At 33.6% G+C, this 15,034-nt stretch overlaps 1 protein-coding gene across 1 annotated transcript in view; it reads right to left on the bottom strand.

The window, feature by feature from the left end:
- DIAPH2 (diaphanous related formin 2) overlaps nt 1-15,034 on the bottom strand; it is a 796,567-nt gene that overhangs the window by 214,910 nt on the left and 566,623 nt on the right. Inside the window, exon 25 of the mRNA XM_079124055.1 lies at nt 2,885-3,048. Coding sequence (XP_078980181.1) covers nt 2,885-3,048 — 164 coding nt within the window. The remainder of the gene's footprint in view (nt 1-2,884; nt 3,049-15,034) is intronic.

Consider the following 15,034-nt stretch of genomic DNA (forward strand, 5'->3'; position numbering starts at 1 on the left):
TCTACGCAGGCTTCTCTGGACAGTGCAGGCAGAATTAGGCAGTTCTTCCTTCATATTAATATCATAACAACACATTTCTATGGTGGCACTTATCCAATTATATTGTATTTATTTTACTTTCTCCACTCATGGATAGAGATTATCAATGATAGTCTCTTCCTTTTATCTGTGAACCAGAACATTATCAAAATGAAGTTGTTTCTCAATAAATAGTTGCAAGAAAGGTCAAAGAATGGCTACTAATAATCTACTTCTGCTTAGCAAATATTACAAAGTCTTTTCACATAGTGAGAAGACATGGCAGGAATATCATCTATATTTTATGGATCAGGAAACCAACGCTATGGTTACATGGTCAAGTTAAAAACTGCTAATAAGTTGTACACCCAGTTCTCATGATAGATTGTTGCTAAAATTTTGTAGATGGAAGTGGTAGCAGTAGTGTATGTAAGGCACAGATGGCAATGGCTGGCCAGGACTATATTAGGTAGGTATTTGAGATTACTTGATACATTGTAAGATTCAGTTACTTGTTTTGAAACTCAACTCTAAACAGGTCAAGAAGTTTAATGCACATGAAACGAGACATAATGATGTCAGATTATTTACAATGAGAAAGATGAGAAATTCTTTCTTTGTATTAAGCTAAATGTGCAGTGAGAGAGTAAAAATAAACATATGACTGCATATTTGAAATTCTGACCGTAACTCAGACTACTAAAATGGAATAAAGTTCTTAGAGATCAGTACTCGAAGCCTTTCATTTTACAAAGACAAATAAAATACCAAAACAATGACATCAAAAAATGCATAACTAGAAAGAATAAATGACTTACTTAAAGTCACACATTTTACCTTGCAAAAGGACACAGAATTGGGTTTATTTTTTTAAGTGTTATGATTGAAAAGTAACATAAGAATGGTTCTTAGCAAGTCTTTTAAGCATCTGGCTAATATAGCTAGACATAGGCTATAACACAGGAATTGTCCTTATACAAATGCAGCAACATGGAAAAAATAAACCAATGACTATGGTATGTCTGCTTATTGGAGAAATTAGGAGGCACATAATGTGACACACAGTACTTTAGGACTTGGTCCATGTTAAAACAAGATGTTTTTAAGTGGAGATTGTGTATTTTTTTTCTCCATTCACTCATAGACATTGTTGTGTTACAAAAATACTTTATCACTTAAATGTGCCAACTAACATATATATTTTTGGTCCTAATTCCCATTTAACATAAAGTATTTCCTCTTTATTTGTTGGGGATGCCTTCCAAGATATTCTACATATACCTGAAACCACAGAAGGTACCAAATTACACATATATGTATACGGATGTGTACATCTATAGAGCTATGTGAATATATATGTTTATATGTATCTATATATGTGTAAACATATGTTTTTTCCTATATCTATGTAACTATTATAAGGTTTAATTTATAAATTAGGCACAGTAACATATTAACAACAATAATAAAACAGTTAAAACAAACCATAATAAAAGTTATTTGAAACATAAGTTTTTTAACTTCTCAAATTTTCCATTTGATATTATGATCACAGTTGCCCATGAGTAACTGAAGTTATGGAAAGTAAAACCACAAATAAGGGAAGACTACTGTACTTTTTCTTTCCTTATTGAAAATAATCCAAGTAAATATAACCTGTGTGCTTATGTTTTCATATTGTATGCATACCTTTTAAATTTTGAAAGTTTCACTACTACTTTCTCTTAACCTTCTTCTTATTGCTAAGTAGAACACATTTTACTAATTATTGGTCAGCTGTAAAGATAAATATGTGTCTATGGTAAGGAATAAAGACCAAAGTCAGCTAACATTCTCAGCAAAAATGAAAACCAACAATAATATTTATGAAAATTTTTAGTGAAGCTTCTGTTACCAAAGTTGCTCATTTAACTGTTGGCATGTGCCCTGGTTTGTATTACTGGGTTAGTATATGAAAACAATTTGGTTCCTATAAGTATATTCATATCCCAAAGATTGTAGAAGTCACACCAAAATCAAATGATGTCATGAGGCATCACTAGCTATGAGACGGAGCCTTATTTAAACAAACAACTGTTCTGGAAGAGAAACATACCTCAAACTGCAATAATTTGTTTGCTAACTGATCTTCCCATTGGGGATAATCACTAGAGTGCTTTCTTTCAAATATACAGACCTTTATCTGATTGGTATCAACTACTGTGCCTATCTTTCTGTTCCTATCATAATCAATCTATGCTGCATTTTCTACTTATTGGATTCAGAAGAGATAAATTAATCCAGCATTTATGTAGCAAAGCTTTATCCTTTCTTCTAGGATCATAACTTGTAACCTAACTGTTCATTTCCAATTAATGGCAATATTTATTATTATTCCCAAGAGTTACAGTTTAAAACAAAAGCCCACATTGTTAAAGTAACTTCAGGTATTCAAGGTCATTTACATTGTCCAAATTAATATCAGTTTTCTCATGCAGGCTGTAGAAAAAACTTGTTCATAAACCACAGCATTTTAACATATTAAGTAAAAGATTATTTTTAGATATTAATTTTTAAGCAAAGTGAAATTATAATACTGTGCTCCATAAAAATCAGGGTCATTCAAGTACCAATTCATTTATTTCCTATAAAATTTTGGTAGAAAAATTCCCATGTATACCTAAAGTTGAAGATAATTCAGTTAGGTCCCCATTATACATTAAGCCAGTCAACAATTTTTATCCTTGTCACAGGTATAAAACATCTGTCAATTCCTGTTAAAGGATTATAACATGAAATCAATATAGTCAATAGGTATATAAAATGCCAATAGAAGTTTAAAAATGAAAGCAACAGGATTTGCAATGCTTTTAGATATATTACTCACCAGAAACAGAGTTCGGAAGTTGCTGAGATCACCAAAAAAGTCTTCTATGCTTACTGTCTTAGAGTCAAAAATGAAGTACTCTCCAAGATTCTCATAGAGTTTCACCATGTTATTGTGCATCGTGGACAGTTTTTCATATTGGTCTCTGGCACTCTTTGTAAAGCTGTAGCTTTGTGTTAAGGAACATGATCCAATAATACTTCAGAGGCAATCACTAGATGTTAAGACTGAATACTATAAACATATTTGCACTTCACAAATACTTGTATATTAATTTGCTAGGACTGTCATTATAAAATATCACAGTCTGGGTGGCTTAAATAATATACACTTATTTTCTCATAAATCCAGAAGCTAGAAGCATGAGAAGTTCTTATGATGTCTCTCTCCTTGGCTTGCAGATGGTTGTCTTCTTTCTGTGTTCTTATATGGTTGTCCCTCTGTGTGGTCTGTGTCCTAATCTCTTCTTTCTACAAGGACACAAATCATACTGGATTAGGACACAACCTAAAAATTTCCTTTTATTTATTTATTTATTTTTTATCTCTTTAAAGGCCCTATCTCCAAATACAGTCACATTCTGAGGTACTGGATGGTTAGATCTTCAACATATGAATTGGCCTCTAGCACATTATATACTGAAGTGTGAATCGGCACACTATTTGCTAGAGTCATATTGATTAATAAATTTGAAAATCTTTAAAACAAGGAAACTATTTAATATATAACTATGTAGGATATGTCTGTCAGATCATGTTTGCTAAATGAAAGTACATAGGTAGAAAATTACCTCATACATTTTTATGAGTAACATAATGTAGAAATGAAAAGCAACAAAAAATTTAGAAAAAAAAAAAGAACTATATAAAACTTTTTTAACATGTGTGCTATACAGAAAGAGGCTATAGTGAATTCTATTTATGTCATATTTATGTATATATGTATAAGCACACATATGTCAACTATACACATACACACATACATATATATGTATATATGTGTGTGTATATATATATATATATATATATTTATTTATATATATATCCATACCACAAGGAGAGGAAGGAAAGGAAGGGAGAAGAAGGAAGAAAGTGATCAGGTTCAGGATACACTATCCTGAAAATATGGTACGTTGCCATTTGAGAAAACAGCAGAAGCAGGAAGGTCCCTTATAACTTCCCTTCATAGTTCTCCTCTGAAGCAGGTGGAAAAGAATTCTCTGACAATGCCTCTGAAACAGATCATAAGACCCTTAATTCTGAACTGTCAATCTCATACACAGAGGAAAGAAATGTCTTTATCTCTGAAAATACACAGCACAGAGAAGAATCTGAACAAATATGCCTTGCTAAACCCTCCCCCCTTTTACTAATTATAATTTCCCATATCTGCTCTTCAACAAATGTAAGCACAAATACTGCCTGGTGGTGCATGCTCATCATCCCAAAGACTCAGGAGGCTAAGGCAGGAAGATTATAAATTTGAGGCCAGTCTCAGCAAATTAGTGAGACCCTCAGCAACTTAGTGATAACTTGTCTCAAAATTTTAAAAAATGAAAAGGGCTGTGGATGTACCCAGTTATAAAGAGCCCCTGGGTTCGATCCCTTAGGACTGTGAAACAAAACAAAAACAACAAAAAAGAATGTTTCAGAGAAAGTTACATGCACTAACCATGAAAAGTAAAGAGAACCAAGTCAATTTTTTTAATTAGAGTTAAGTTGGGTGTGATGGTGCATGCCTATAATCCCAGTATAGTGGAGGCTGAGGAAGGAGGATTGCAAGTTTGAGGCCAGTCTCAGCAATGTACCAAGACCCTCAGCAACTTAGGTTCTGTTTCAAAACAAAAATAAAAAGAATTGGGGATGTAGATCAGTGGTAAAGCACCCCTGGGTTCAATCCTTACTACCAAAATAAAAAGTAACAGATTTGGAATTGTAGACTATGGATAATAACTCTATGTGTGGTATACTAGTTTAAGATCTACTCCAGTGTATTAATATTTTGTGGTAGAATTTTTTTTATTAGGAACTGATAATTGTGCCTTGAAATACTTGATTTTATAGGGTTTTCTGAATTCTTCAGTGTTTTATTATAACCTGGGGCCAAATTTATTTTCTATGGGAACACAGCTCTAGTTTTATAATGGAAGTCGATGGGGAAATCAGACCATTTCTGGAAAATTACTTTGCAGCTGACACTTATGGAATACACTATGATTTTAAAAATGAGATGCCCCCTACCTATGTTCTCTTTTATGCTAGTTAACTACTAGCATTCACATTAGCAATACAACATACCCTTTAAGGCTAACAGGTGACATTAAATCTTTCAAATCTTTAGTCCATTTTGATATTAATAGACCTGAAAGAATTAACATTATTTTTGACAGACTCTACTGGTTTTTTTTTTTACTCACAAAAGGGAACATAATGTTTACATAATTCTGATTTCCTTTTGACACTATCACCAGATATTTTTGATTTTTAAGAATATGTTAAGTATGTTAAACATCCTGGTTAAGCATAGCAGAACTGAAACAATACTCTTCATATCTTAGAACAGAATTAAAGGAGTATTTCTAGCCTTTCTTCCATTAAAAAAATCCAGACTCATGGCAGGGACTTGCTGGGCAGAAACACTCTGCAAAGGTCACTTACTTACAATCTATTTGCAATGCAAATTACTAAATTGTTTGTATATTTCAGAAAGCTCAACATCTATAAAACACAGAGAAAAAGCAATAGATAACAAAAAAGGCAAAAATTTTATGTTCCCCATTTATCCTAACACAATTTTTCACTGGCTAAAACATGTTCATGTAGTGATATACAATTTCATAAATTTGTTTTTATAGAACAAAAACTGATTTCAGAAATTCTGTCTGTGCACCAAAGTGAGAAAATTTGAAAAATTCTGGGAATGGCTTATCTTTGAAATAACAAATGGAAAGCAGCCCAGTCTCTAAGTCCTTCACTTATCTTCAAAGTGATTACTTTGTAAAAGGGATAGATGGCATGAGTCAGCACTGAAATCTTCCAGAATTTCAACCATGTCAACAAATCTTACATGGACTTCACATAAAAAAAGAACTGGACAATGTCATCTTTTTCATACATTTATTTCATTCAGGGAATTTTTATTTTTGAGCAGTTCACTAAAGGGAAGATATTGGCTGGCACTATATTAAACATTGTACTTCACACAATGATCATTAAAGTCTTAATATCGACACTGAAGAAGTTTATAATCTAATATTACAAATAATTCTACCATCATTAATTTGCATTTATACAGGACTTTATCATTTATAATATACTTCCCTTGCATTATGCTCCAGAGTCTTCAAGACAACAAAGGGAAAGAAATAAGACTGCAAATTTTAGAGTTGTAGGAAATAGGTAAGAGGCACTCATCCTTATAGAGTTAGAATATAGATATCGTGATAGTCCCTGGCATGATACTTAGCTCTTTTCATATGGTAGAAATGAATTATTTATAATGACAATGACCTTCATATTAACTTTATTTTAATGCTATATATGTAATAGTAAATATGTCAGTAGAATGATGGTCAGCTTCAGTTAAACTTGCATCCTTAGTTCTAGATGTTGCTGAGTAGATATGTTAGCAGATTTAACAGTTAATTTTATGTGTCCAGTTCACTGGGTTAAGGGATGACACCATAGCTGGTAAAAATTATTCTAGGTGTTTCTGGAGGAGATTTGTATTTGAATCAGTAGCCTGAGTAAAGAAGATAACCCTCACCAATGAGGGTAGGCATTATCCAACCCTGTGGGAACCTAGATAGAACAAGAAAGGTAGGGGAAGGATGAATTCTTTCATTTTTATATCCATCTTCTCCTGACTTGGGACATAGACACTCCTGGTTTGGGGCCTTCAGACTAGAATTGGGACTTATCATTATTCCCCCAGTTCCCAGGCCTTTGGACTGGGATTTATACCATTGGTTCCCCTGGTTTTCAGGCCTTTGGACACGAATGGGAAATGCATCACCTGCTTTCCTGGTTCTCTAATTTACAGATGGAAGATTGTGGGACTTCTCAGCTTCCATAATCACATGAGCCAATTCCCCAAATAAATCTCTCTAGATATACACTACACACACACACACACACACACCCCTCTCCTATTGATGTTGTTTCTCTGGAGAAACCTAATACGGTAGGATAAAATTTAAAACAGGGCATTATATTTATCTCCCATATTAGAGAATAGAAATTAAGAATGCACTTTCAAGGAAATAAGTCTTAAGGTATGTAGGTGGAATGTCTAAGAAATACATAATCCATTATAAAATGTATATTATGAAAGGTTATTTGGTGTCTCACAGGCAGCTTTGACTCAAGAAAGCAAATATTATTTCCTTGTAGAGATACAAGGTATCCTTAGATATCCCTATTTATAATATAAATGAATATATCTTTATCTAGACAGTGTCCATGGAGAAGAAAAAGCTGTTTAATCAGCTGAGATTTGAAGTGGGCTACTGTTACTCCTTACTTGGGATTACTTAAGATTGAAGGTAACCAAGACTTTAGAAAATGTATTATAGATTACTGTGATTGACTTGACCACGGCAGGTAGTTCGCCCTTAGCTATGTCTTGAGACACTGAGCAGGAAGTTTCTGGCCATATTTAGAGTGGAATGGGAAGGCGGATTGTGGGGGCACCATATAATTATTGCTAAAACTCAACTCTCCTGGCAAAGCTCTTTGAGAAACTACAGAAGAGAAAGCTAAGAACAGCAATGAAAAGGGCATTTGCTCTTATACCCAGATTTCTCGGCCTTGGTGCCACAGAAGAGGGACAACGGCTATAAGAGAATCAAAGAGTAGAACATTTTTGGGGAGAATGATTCAACTATCCTGGGATTGAAACATAACTCTTCTATCTCTCATCTATGTAAGCAACCTTGGAAGTCCTTAAAATATTTAGAAAGATGAAACCTGGGAAATATTATTTAGAAAGTTTATTAACTTTCTAAGATGAAGGTAATTTACAGCAATTTATATCCTGAAATAAATATAAGCTTAAGGTAGTAAAGTGGTGGTACATCTAATGCATATAAACTGATTGACTGTGAGGGGGAAAAGATAAATTAAGAATAACCTTTCCTTTTACTTGTCCCCTTTCAAATTCCTGGTACTACAAAGCCAAATGTTTTTGATTTTTTAAGCATGAAAGTTATTCAAGATGACTCTGAACTAAAATCCTATCATCTTCTAACACAAGTGTCCTTTGCAGGTTTATAAACTAAAATATGTGCAACATTTTAAAACATTAACAGGTAAAATGCTAACCTTTCAAAAGTATTGTTAATTTAAAACTAATTCATGATTCTGTAAAGTTACTTTATAAAACATATATCCTATGACTTGCAAATCATTTTTATAATAACTTATGGAAAATATGACCTTAAATTTCAACCTAAAATAGCTATAATTTCTCCGTTTGCTAGTACTCAAATAAAAAACTAAATTATTTCCTTTACTTATTTAGGTGCATTGGGTATAGTTTTTGATTATTTTAGGCAGCTATATGTTCTGGTTTGGATCTTGAATGTTCCCAAAAAGTTCATGTGTTAGGCAATATAACAATGTTCAGAAGCAAAAAAAAAAAAAAAGGGATTATGAGGCTGTAACTTGTAACTTCAACATTGAATTAATCCATTTGATGGATTAGTGATTTGAATGGACTACTGGGTGGTAATTGTAGGCAGATGGGGCATGTTGGAGACATAGGTTACTGCAGACATGCTCTTGGGGACCGTATCTTGCCCCTGCCTTGCTTGTTCTCTTATTCTCCCCGCTTCCTGGCTGGCATGAGCTAAGCAGCTCTCCATCATACACATACACTTCCACTATGTTGTTTCCACCTTGAAGCAGACCAACCATGGACTTGAATCCTCTGCACTCACGAGCCAAAATTAATCTTTCCTCTTCTAAGTTGTTCTTGTCAGGTATTTTGATCACAGTAACGAAAAGCAGAGTAACACTCTATTGCTACCTGTCTATAAATTGGTTGAAGGTGATCTTTGTAACTTTTAGTCCCTAACTGGTAAAATAGCACCACTTCCTCAAATACTCAGAGGAGAAAACTGTTTATCACCTTAATTTTGTAGAGAGCTATTGTAACCACAGAAAACATATTTCATTAGAACTGGAACAATCCTTAGCAGAGCACTGGGGATGAAGGAGTGTATAGGCACACAGCTAATTGAGTTAAACCATTTCCTAGAATTTCTCATCTTCAATAGGCAGTACATCACTTACTTAAAATTTTAATAAAAAACTTGAAATATTAAATATCATTACTGTTGGATTGTTGAAAAACATGGAAAAATCAACTTGAGACCCACTTAACCTTCACATAAGCTTTAGTTAGCAACATGGCATAATTGCCCATTTAAATAAAAGGAAGTCACAAATATGTAATCTACTGAAAAATATGGATAGCAATTCTACTTTCCATAACCTTCAGAAAAGATTCCTCTAAATGTTAAAAAATAAGAATTTATTCACTTCATTGGAATAACTTTTTATAATCAGAAATTACTAATAGTTCAAAGAAATATCTTTTAATATTATTAAGTTATAATTAAAACAGAAATTTACTTAAAAATCACACATTATGTGAATGAATACACCTTGACGAATATTTAAAAATATGAAACATTAACATGGACAATATGGAAAGCATTATGGTTCAACACAATACTTTATAATAGTCCCGGATATAGACTAAAAATCCTTTGAAAAATTACATTACAAAACTGAACATTTAAATAATTATATTATATTATAATAAATAACAAAGATAGCCTAGTTAATGATTTTGAACCAAGGTTCCTGGTATTTAACCTACAGGAGGCAACTATGCTACTGGATAGATGAAAATATTTTGTAGTAACAACACTTTTCCACAGATGGTCAGAATGAGATGGATAAAGAAAGTGTTTTTAAATCAGTCTTTTGTTAAAGGCATAAATATAATGGCTGTTAGAGAGGTAAGAAAGACATTTGGAGGTGGTTGCAGTGGTGCATGACTATAATACCAGCAGCTTAGGAGGCTGAGACAGGAGGATAGCATCTTAGCAAGTCCCTGTCTCTACCCCCCCCCCCCCCAAAAAAAAGACTTTTGGCACGCTTTCTTTTCTCTACTCCAATTCTTTATTCACTCCTTTGGGTTTCTGTGTGTCTTTCCTTTATCTTTTCTCTGAAGAGATTCTGTCTTTTTGTGCTTAGATATCCAACTGAGTGGTTTCTTCACCCATTTATTCAAACATTTTGATTAAATGCCTACTATGTGTTAGGTATCTTCTATGTATAGATGACAGAGTATTCAAATTTTCAGACAAGGTCAGTGCTTAATGGGGAGATGACAGTTCAGTGGGGAAAATGTACAGTAAACAAATAAGAACATTTTTTAAAGTGCGAAATATAGGTTGGCATGGGGGTATATATATGGGAGACATAACTTAGGACTTGTGGGAGACAGGAACAGAGGAGTGTGGTGATGTCTCTTGAAGGATGAAACATTAAAAATGAGACTTAGTGGGAAGAGCTAGAAGGAGCACGAGGGGGGGGGGAGGCACAGATGATATTAAACATTCTAGGAACACTAAGAAAAGGAAAAGGGATGATGGAGTGGGAGAGAAGAGAGAGGAGGGAGAAGGTTCCTGTAGCAGGTAGGGACCAGATTCTATAGGTCAATTAAGCACTTTGAAATTTTTCTGAGAAAATGTCTCAAACTTTCCTGAGAAAAATGTCACTGAAGAGTTTTCCATAGGGAAGTAGTAGAATCTGATTTCCCTCACGCAAAAGGCATTAGAAATGCTACCTAAATGAAAACACATACAAAAATAAGAAACTAGGACTAGTGGAACACAGAACACTGCCCAAATGATAGTAAGTTACTTGCTAGTTCCTAACAACTGATGAGGCAAATATATATTATACAGATAGCCAACTGAAGTATACTTGATAAATTATCAAGAATGCTACCTAGAATCAAAGGCGGTTAAAAAATAACAGGTGGTAGGCAATATATAATGACCCAGATTGGCATATAAATAGTTGTGTTTAGAGTAACATAAGAGTTATGATTATAAATTTTTTAGATTGATGTGTATATTTTGGAATGTCAGTATTATTTAATATTCATAGTATGCATATACAGACATTAATTAGATCAAGTCCTACCTCCAGCCCTACCTCACATTTAGCTCTCAGCATCATTTATCATGTGGTGATAATGTATAAGAAACTGCTAGGGATTAGAGAAAAAGAAAGTAAAGTGATAAGACATGGCTCCTAACCCTCACTGAATTTATAAACTGGTGTTGGAACACAGATAAATAACAGAACATCAGTAACAAGACTAATGTTTACTGAACTCTCAGAATGAACCAGTCACTAAAGAGAATGTTTAACAAGTGTCTTTTTTCTAACCCTTGCCCAGGCCCTATGACTTATATATACTATTATTAACTCAATTTCCCTATACCCCCACAAAACTGTGTACTAAAAGATCATGTCATACTTCTCCCCATGTTTAAGAGAAAAGAAAAAGTGCATGAGAAAATGAAATAAGCTTCACAAAAAAATTCAAGAAGCATGTGGGACCACGCAGAAAGGAGTGATTCTGGGATAATGAGGATACATTTCAGGAGGAAGTTACATTAGTTTCATCTTGAGATATGGAGATATATCCATTCAGAGAGAAGGCAATGAGCATAGCATGAGCAAAGATGTCAATGTATTTGGAGTTATCAAACAAGTGTAGCTATTCTGAGATAAGATAGTTTTGGCACGCAGGGGGATGTCAGGGAGGATAAATCTGGAAAAGAGTCAAATGCATATTATGATTTTCAAGGTTTTTTCCCCCCTACGTATTGAAGGTTTATATTCAGAGGTATAACATGATCTTATGAATCTAAGTCTGGGAACAGGGCAAGTATGCTTTGGAGAGATAAGAGATTGGACCCAGAGAGGGTACTTAGTATGCTAACAGAATAGCACTGCGAATGGAACCTCAGAGATGGATTGAAGAAATAGAGAAAAGGTAGATTGCATGAGGCATGGCAACTGACTAGATATTAGTGGTTAGGAGAGGAAAGTAATGAAGATGCAACTTGAGTTTTCTAACCTGGGTGACTCAGAGTATGTTTTGTGTGGTTTTTTCCTTTTTTTTCAAATCAGAAATCAAGAGACAAAAAATGTAGCACTATTTTGGAGAGCCAAAATAATGACTACTTTTGGACACAGAGTTTGAGATATCTCTGAATTACTGGGACAGTAATATCTAATAGGTGGTTGAAATTTGTGGGCTTCTTGGTAAAATGGAGATCAGCTGCATGGCTACAGTGAGAAGTGAAAAGGCCAAAGCAAATGAAACAAAGGCAGGAAGACTTCTCATTGAATCAGAACTCAACCAGGACAATACCTTAACACTCTTGTTTATTCAATGAACATTACTTCAGTCTGACTATGCTTGGCTTTGATAAGCTCCTCTCCCCATACAGAATAGTCTGGAAATATAAGTCTAACTAAGAGAGCAGAATATCAGATGCTGCAGTCTGGCTAAAAGTTTCCAATGATAATAAGAGATTATTTTGCTCCAACTGTCAATGAAGCAAAGAGTGTAGTAAGTGTGAATTTTGCCAAAGGGTAGATCCCTGGGAAATTAACTTTTATTGTTCTGAATAGTGACAAATTAGGGGTATAAAGGAGTTTTAGAATTATTATTACAGACTCAAACATAACTGTGTACAATTAGGAAATTAGTTAGAAATGGTGATGCCAAGTATCTGAGAATCACTATGTTCTTCATTTTTATTGTGCAGTATTTATGTGTGTATGTGTTTTGATTTTTATGGCATCCAGTAATTCTGATATGTCTGCTGCTTTGGAATGAATGTGTAGATAATTGGGTATATTGTGTCCTTTAATATAATTCTCTGAATTCTTGGGCATTATAGTTTTCAGTTTTCCCATTTATTTTGAAATGACTGGTGTCAGGTTTGGGAATTGCAATAATGAATTGTAGTTTATATCCATCCTTTTAAAATCTAACTAGTTGCTGCAAATTCAGCTGCTATTTTTTTTTATTATTACTTGTTCATCTTTCCTTACTTAAATAAAATTGCCAATGAGGTAAATACTTAGCATAAAAAAAGGGGAAAGTCTTCCAAATCAAGTTTCCTAATGGAAAGACCTATGAATTGTGGCAAAGAGATCTATGAAATTCACTTCCCTCAGTTCAGTTACAAAATAAAATAGAGTGGATATTCTGTAAGGTTCCTCCTAGTTGGGAAGCACAAGATTGCATAAATAGTCAAGAAAAATGGAAGCACTAACATTTGAGATAACATGAATACATTGATTTCATTAATGGAAATATTTGTATGTTATTTAAGTGAGTTGCTAAGTTTATGTAATCTTTCTATTCTAGATTGAAGGCAGTTGATGGCACAAGTATTTTATATAGTTTTTGTATATCCTACAATCTCTAAAACAGGTTTCAGAACTTCTGAAGTACATGGCAATCTCATTCAGAATTTAGCCTACAGTAAACTATCTCAAAGACAGACATGTTTGTTCTAAAACAAAGTTAACAGAATTGAAAGACAACTTTATAGTTTCTAACCCAAATGCTTATTAAGGACTCATTTCTTTTCAGTCTGGGCTTTAATCATTCTTGACATTAAACTTTCAACTCCTAGAGATCTAGGCTTTGGAGACTGTTGTCTACTTACCAGAGTCCATTCATGCCATCACCTTTAAATTATCTTAGATGATCGTGTAACCCTAACCCTACATTTGATGTCCTTCTAACTCACTAAAACTTTTTTGAATCATTTGAAAGGAAGTGTATTTCAGGATATAAGGAGCTTTAGTCTAATACCTCAGTCTTAGCACTCAAACATTTCAGAATGCTTCCTTATATTTATTTAATATTGGTAACAGCATATTCTGGTCCACCTCTGGGGCAGAATTTCCACTAGGGAAATTCTATTTTTCCTACAAAATCTTTTTCCTTAAACAAAATTGTTTCCTGTAGCACATTTCTTATGCTCTTCAATAACTCTTTTATCTATTTTCTAGAGCTCCCTAAATACAAGTGTTTATGTACATGTATGTGTATGTGTATATATGTACAGGTATATGTATATGCATACATATGTAAGAATTTATTAATTTTTCTGGGTCTGTAGTGGATTATGCCTTTTCTAGTATCAATTTAATGTATGTCTTATATACGAAATGGCATTATTTGATTCTGAAGATATTTTTCAATTTTTTATGCAGAAGAGGTTATTCAAATACAGTGGTTTTACATGCAAAGAGTATATTCCTTTTCCGTTTCTTTCCTTTGTTGGAGAGATAAAAATGTACTCTGAAAATTTTCTGCTTGAACAAAACAAACAATAACAAAATAACTTCAGTAGTGTTCAGTTTGTGACATGGATATAAACTAGGCCTGCAAATCTATCTTTAATGTGTTTGCTGTCTCTAGGTGTTTCTGACATCTCAGAAATTACGTGATCTTAGGAATCATATGTTTCAATGTCAATGTGTTATTCAAAGCCAGAACTTGCACTGAAAAAAAGAAAAAGAATCTTGAAGAAATAACTGCATTCCCATGTTCATTCTAGCATTATTCACAATAGCCAACATAAGGAAACAACTACTGACTGATGAATGAATAAAGAAAATGTGGTACATATACAAAATGGAATATTATTCAACTTTAAAAAAGGACATATTGTCATATGTTACAACATAGGTGAACTGTGAGGACATAATTCCAAGTTAAATAAACCAGTCATAGGACAAATACTGTATTATTTCCCTTATATGAAGCATCAAAATTAGTCAAATTCAAAGAAACAGAAAGTAGAATGGTGGATAAAGGGATTGGGTAGACAAGGAGGTGGGAGCTGATGTTCAATGGGCATATAGTTTCTGTCAGGCAAAATGAAAACCTTATGGAGATCTGAATAAAATTTTACCCAGAGTTACCAATACTATACTGTACATTTAAAAATTTGTTAGGCATAATTGCTCATTTTGTGTGTGCGTGTGTGTGTGCGCGCGCGTTGTCTGTTTAAAACCACACACACACACA

This window comes from Sciurus vulgaris (genome assembly GCF_902686455.1).
Source record: "Sciurus vulgaris genome assembly, chromosome: X".
Taxonomy (NCBI): domain Eukaryota; kingdom Metazoa; phylum Chordata; class Mammalia; order Rodentia; family Sciuridae; genus Sciurus; species Sciurus vulgaris.